At 44.2% G+C, this 5,734-nt stretch overlaps 1 protein-coding gene across 1 annotated transcript; it reads left to right on the plus strand.

The window, feature by feature from the left end:
• Positions 1-110: 110 nt before the first annotated feature.
• HSDL1 (hydroxysteroid dehydrogenase like 1) lies at positions 111-5,295 on the plus strand. The gene is made up of 5 exons (XM_079316542.1): positions 111-197; positions 997-1,229; positions 1,528-1,973; positions 3,890-4,117; positions 5,012-5,295. The coding sequence occupies exons 2-5, from the start codon at positions 1,010-1,012 to the stop codon at positions 5,111-5,113; spliced, it is 996 nt and encodes a 331-aa protein (XP_079172668.1). The 5' UTR covers positions 111-197; positions 997-1,009; the 3' UTR covers positions 5,114-5,295.
• The last annotated feature ends 439 nt before the right edge of the window (positions 5,296-5,734 follow it).

Genomic DNA, 5,734 nt, shown 5'->3' on the forward strand with positions numbered 1-5,734 from the left:
TGCCTTTGTCAGACAAGCTGTCCGCAGGCTTTATTCGGCGGCAGGCGCGGGCCGGAGCGCAGCCCGAGCCTCGGCCGCCGCCTCAGCCGTGGCCATGGCGACGCCGCGCGCGGCCCCACAAGGCCCCGCGGGCGCTCCCGGCGGCCCCGCGCGGCGCGGGCGGCGCGGCGGGCGGAGGGCACGGCCCGGCCTCGCGGGTGAGGCGCCGGCGGGGCAGCGCCGCGGCGGGCGGGACAGCCCCGGACAGCCCGGGCAGGGAGGGCGCCGGGAGGGCGTTTCGGGGCCAGGGCTGGGCGAGGGGCGAGGCTCCGGGCCCGGTGTTTCAGGGCCGAGCCGGGCTGGGCAAGGGGCATGGCGCCGGCCGGCTCGCAGCGGCTGCGCGGAGAGGGCGCGCCCGGAGCTCCCTGTCCCTCCCTCTGCCGAGGACGGATTTGTTTAAAAAACGTATTAATTAGTAAAAGCCGTGTGAGGCACAGCAAGCGCGGTGTCGGTGTGCCTGATGCGCTGCACCGTGCCGTGGTTCAAGGACAGCGGCAGGTGCGGTGCTTTTGGCAGCGCTGGGGATGCATTGGTGTTCTGTCTCTGAACCTGCTTTGTCTCTCATGTAGCTTTTTGTCCTTGAAAGAGTCCGTTGTTTCTTTGCATCTCAGCTCTCTAGTGCTGGTTATCCTTGCCTCTCTTGTAAGTAGTTTTGCATCTTCCAAAATCGGTTTTCACCTGTTCAGCTCCTGCTTGAATTGTTTTATTTACAGAATCGTTGATCATTGTTGTTGCAGTATAACTGATTAATAGTTCAACACTAGGAAAAAGGCTAAACAGTACCTGAACCGCTGGGGATGATGGTAGGTGATATCCAAATTTTAACAGACTGACTTGTGGTTTTTCTGCATCAAAACTGTAAAATGCTGTATCTCAAAGGTTACCCATACAATCTGAACAGTTTACATGGCCCAAGAGGCAACTGTAATTGCCTGTGTATGTTTTTTTTTTTTTCAGGCTTGTGATCACCATGGCTGCAGTGGATCAATTCTCCCTCTTGTACAGAGAAATCAGTCGCTCCTGCAGTTTCTATATGGAAGCCCTGGCTATTGTTGGAGCATGGTACACAGTCAGAAAGTGTGTGTCTCTGGCATTGGACACTTACAGTGCACTCAGGCTGCACGTTATTCCAAAGCTGAGTGGGAAGATTGATCTCGTCAAGAAATACGGGAAATGGGCCGTGGTCACAGGTAAGAGATCAAATAGTGAATTTGCTTGTGTTGATGTAACTTCTGACATCCCTGCCTTTCATTAAGGTTCTCCTTTAAGCTCTCTCTTGTTGTCATAGAAAATATGAAACATTTATGAGGGAATTGCAGAAGGTGGTTGACAGTGTTGTCTTTACTCTTGTGTCTTTGAATTCAATATATTTAGTGCCACATGATCTCAGAAAAAAGAATAAAGCTATAATTGAAAGAACTGTCCAAGTAGAAGGCTGATGCTGCTCTGTTTTTCACTTGTGTGTTCTATTGCTGTTTTCTCTTGCAGGTAGCACAGATGGTATTGGGAAGGCTTATGCTGAACAACTGGCAAAGCATGGTGTCAACATCATCTTAGTCAGCCGAAACAAAGAGAAGCTGGAGGCTGTATCCAGGAGCATATCTGAAACCTATAAAGTGGAAACAGATTTCATAGTAGCTGATTTCAGCAAGGGGCGTGAGCTTTACCCAGCCATTAAGGAGGCTCTGAAAGACAGAGAAATTGGGATTTTGGTGAATAATGTGGGAATATTTTATGCCCACACAGACTATTTTACTAATCTGTCTGAGGATATGCTATGGGACTTGATCCATGTAAATATTGCTTCTGCTACCATGATGACACATATCGTGCTGCCAGGCATGGTAAAGAAGAGGAAAGGGGCAATTGTGAACCTTTCTTCAGGAGTCTGTTGTCAGCCAACACCAATGCTGACAGTCTATGGAGCCTCTAAAGTAAGTTGGGCTGTGGTGTTAAATGGCATGGACTGGAAAGTACATAGGTTGGTTGTTCTGAGGTGTTTTTTGGACACATTCAGCAAGGATGTCAGATACTTGAATGTTTTCTAGGGATTTGTTTAAATATTGCAATTGAACGATACATGTGTCATGCAGTAAACTCTTCATCCTCACAAGTGCTGGGCTTTGAACCAAAGTCAGTGCTCTTGACTTTTGTGTAAACTGTGGCATGACAATCATTCTAGGAGAAATGTTGCTTTTCTCAGATGCACAAAGCAGAGAGACAATTCTGTGGGTCCCATTGAAAGGGTCAAGAATTTCATGTCTCTGCAGTTGAACTGTGCACATACCTCAAGCCTCTTGCATACCAGTTTTTGGTAGCAAGAAGGGCTATACTCATGCTCAAGCCACTACTGTGGCACGGGGTGTGGCCAAAGCAAGCCACTTCTTGTAATCCCAAGGAGTGTTGTGGCATATTTGAGGACCAGTGAAAAGAACTCTCCCATAATTGTCCTTCCTGAAGAGATCCAGCCAGTAATGAATAGGACTGGGCAGCTGGGTGATGCTGGAAGAATGAATGCTCATGGTGATGGTGGATTTACACTGGATGACATGGCACTGAATCCACAAAAGCAGCTGGGATTGTGGAAGGATCTCACCTAGATCCAGTGTCTAAACACAAGTGGTTATTGCTCCCAGCTGTCTGTGGCTCCCCTCTGTTGAAGCCTTGCTCCTGACATGGCTCTTTTATTTCCTTTGGCCTGGAGCAAAACTAGCTCTCACTACTCCAAGGTGTAAAATTTCTTGCAGACATCCTTCAGTGTGAAAACTGGCTTAAGGTTACTGTTTCTGTGCAGAATATCTGCCCCTTTTAATGGGCTAAGTGTATGTAGAATTAGAACAATTAAAAGGCTTGAATGAAAAAAGAAGGAACACAAATGTACCAAAGTTTCTTCATTTATGTGAGATAATTAATCCAAATCCTAGATCAGCAATCCAGCTTTAAGCCTGGCCTCAGAACACAGAAGTGAGAACAAGTTGTAACATCCTAAGCCTCTTTATGCAGCAACAGTAAATAATGCCTGAAGTGGTTACCTTAGTTTTCCTAAAGCATTTGTAAGAGCATTTGTATAAGATGCTTTCCCAACAAAATGTTGGGAAAACATGTTGCAAGGCTGGTTGGGACAGAAAGATATTTGCTCAGAAGCTGAGTCTGAAATGCTCTTTCTCAGGGAGAACTGGCTGTGTGGCACAGCTGTAGCTTCAGCAGGGAAGGTGTCAGTGTTGCTGCCCTGATAAGACTGAGCCAGGCTCATTTTTCTGTCTGATTCCAGCAGTCCCAGTTATCAACCTTGTGCTTCTCTTGTTCTGTAAAAGTAAAATGAGCTAAAGGAGGTAACATTAAAGGAGAATGCACATTAACTTTTCTGCATAAGAGGGTCCCAGGAAATAACTAGCCTGGCTTCTGGAGAAGTTGAATGCAAAATTCACCTGTAAATGTATTAAAGAATGGGACTTTATTTTCTTCTTACAGGAGTAGGTAGAGCTGGCTGTAGAGTGTCCTTGCAATGTCCTCAGACCAAATAAGGTGTTTGTTTTAGATGAAATAAATGTTTTTGTACTATTTTAAAGTAGAAATTGTCAGATTATGGTAACCAGTCACTTTGTCCTGCAAGTTACTGTACCATAGCAGGTTTATAGCAAATACCAGCACATAGAAATGTTGATAATACTTCAGAAAATAATATTCTATACAATTATTAATATTCATTAACTATAATTAATATTAATATGCTGATCCATAAAAGATGTTAAAACTTTTCTGTAATTTTAATAAAACTTTGCCCTGAGATTAAATTGTTAAAAAAAAAAAAGTAAAAAAGAAAAAACTCTTTCTGCTTTTGTCTTTCTAGAGCTACTTGGACTATTTCAGTAGATCACTGCATTATGAGTATGCCTCTAAAGGAATTTTTATTCAGAGTCTAATGCCATTTGTAACTTGTACAAATATGGTAGCATTCAGCAGCACTATGTCAAAGAGATCTATCCTTTTTCCTACTGCTGAAGAATATGCAAGTCATGCTGTTTCTACTCTTGGTTTATCCATAAGGACCACTGGTTACTGGAAGCATGCAATCCAGGTAATGGAATTCATTAAACTGTTTTATGTTTGTCAATAGAAGTAAATCAGCTGTTTACTTTCTTAGGAGTCTGAATGAAAAGTGCTCATTCTGAAAAAGTGTAATATGTATTTAGACTTTAAAGCATTGTGCCATGTTTTCTCACTAGTTCTGCTTTAGAAACTTATGCTTGGCCATGCTTTTTTTAAGATCAGAGAGTGAGTCCAATTATCCCTTGAAATGTGCAACAGAACACAGACAACTTTTTACTGAAAAGCAGAATATCTCATTTCTTTTGCTGACTTGGCAAGTGTTTTCACCCACTTCAGTAAACAGAAATAGCTTTTTTCAGTCTTAATAGATTAAGCCTATTTGTGCTTTGGGGAAGAGTGGGTAGGGAGGATGGAATAACAGCAGGAAAAAGAACACCCCATAGTTTTGTTCTAAGCTACCTGGAAGTAGGTTCTCCATTTTTTTAAGGTTTTCATTTCTGGAGCAGATTGTTACATGCATGTTGGTCACATCTCATGTATCCTAGTGGCTTCCTATAGCATTGGGTTGAGTAGATGGAAATGAAGAAGTGGGGATTAGTCTGAAAGGAATAAAAGAGCCAGGATCCATTCTGGCAAAATGTGGCAGTTAAAGGAAGTCGACAGAATTGCTGTTGTGAAGTTGATCAAATTGGGAGTCAGGATTTATTTGCAGGACTTAACTGCTCAGCTGTGGCTGCTAAATATGTGTGCTTCCAAGGGGTTGAATTTAAGGCTTAGTTAATGATATTCAAGTATGATGATATTTTTGCCTTGCTTTAGTAGTGGCTTGAGAAACCGTTTGTTTACTTTAATGGAATGTATCTTAACTTGTCCCTTCCTTTATTTTTATTCTGTTTTCTTGTCTCCCTGTGCCCCTCTGCAGATGACGCTGGGCGGGTGCCTGCCGGAATGGATGTGGGCCTGGTTTGCTTTGTATTTGAGCAGAATTCTACGCAAGGAAGCTTTGGCAGCCAAAGCAAAATAGGAGCAGCTCGATGTCCCGTGAGACAATTCTGATCTCAGTGTTGCAGAATTGTTTAATGGACCTTGGAGCACTTACTGTAACTTATCCATACCTTGATTAAGGAAGCTGCATAACCTAGACAACAGAAGTCTGGACCCTCTCTGTATCCTTGTATTAAATAGCTCCTCCGCTGCTTTCCTTCATGACAGAGTGCTGATGTTTTTGATGTTAATCTCTATTCACTTTCTCATTGAGATAATTGGGCAGGAGCAGGTACAATGTTATTTCTAACAATAAGTGACAGTCACTTACATAGTGCTACATGATTTGTAAATCCGTTTGTAAAGTTGAGAGAATTTGAGACTCCTCCAACTCCATCCGAAGCGGGACCCCAGAAAAATCAAGCTATTCAAAACGACAGCGATGAAGTTGTGGAGAAGCTGGGGGGTGTCAGGGTCAGGGACCCCTGACAGCTCTGTCCACTGCCTCCGCTGGCCCTCAAAGCCGTTTGCTTCAGTTGGTGCGGGATAAAACTTGTGTTGCCAACAACGCCTCGCGCTCGCTGGCAAAGGGGCTTTAAACCCATGCGTTTGTTTTGGGCAAGGGTTTAAACGCAGCCGGGTGCCGGCCCGTCCTGCCGGC

The sequence above is a fragment of the Erithacus rubecula genome (genome assembly GCF_903797595.1).
Source record: "Erithacus rubecula genome assembly, chromosome: 12".
Lineage (NCBI taxonomy): Eukaryota > Metazoa > Chordata > Aves > Passeriformes > Muscicapidae > Erithacus > Erithacus rubecula.

Coding starts and splice junctions, on each gene's coding strand:
- HSDL1 (XM_079316542.1), top strand. CDS start 1,010: ATGGCTGCAGTGGATCAATTCTCCCTCTTGTACAGAGAAATCAGTCGC. Junction 1,230..1,527: donor GAAATGGGCCGTGGTCACAG/GTAAGAGATCAA, acceptor TTTCTCTTGCAG/GTAGCACAGATGGTATTGGG. Junction 4,118..5,011: donor ACTGGAAGCATGCAATCCAG/GTAATGGAATTC, acceptor GCCCCTCTGCAG/ATGACGCTGGGCGGGTGCCT.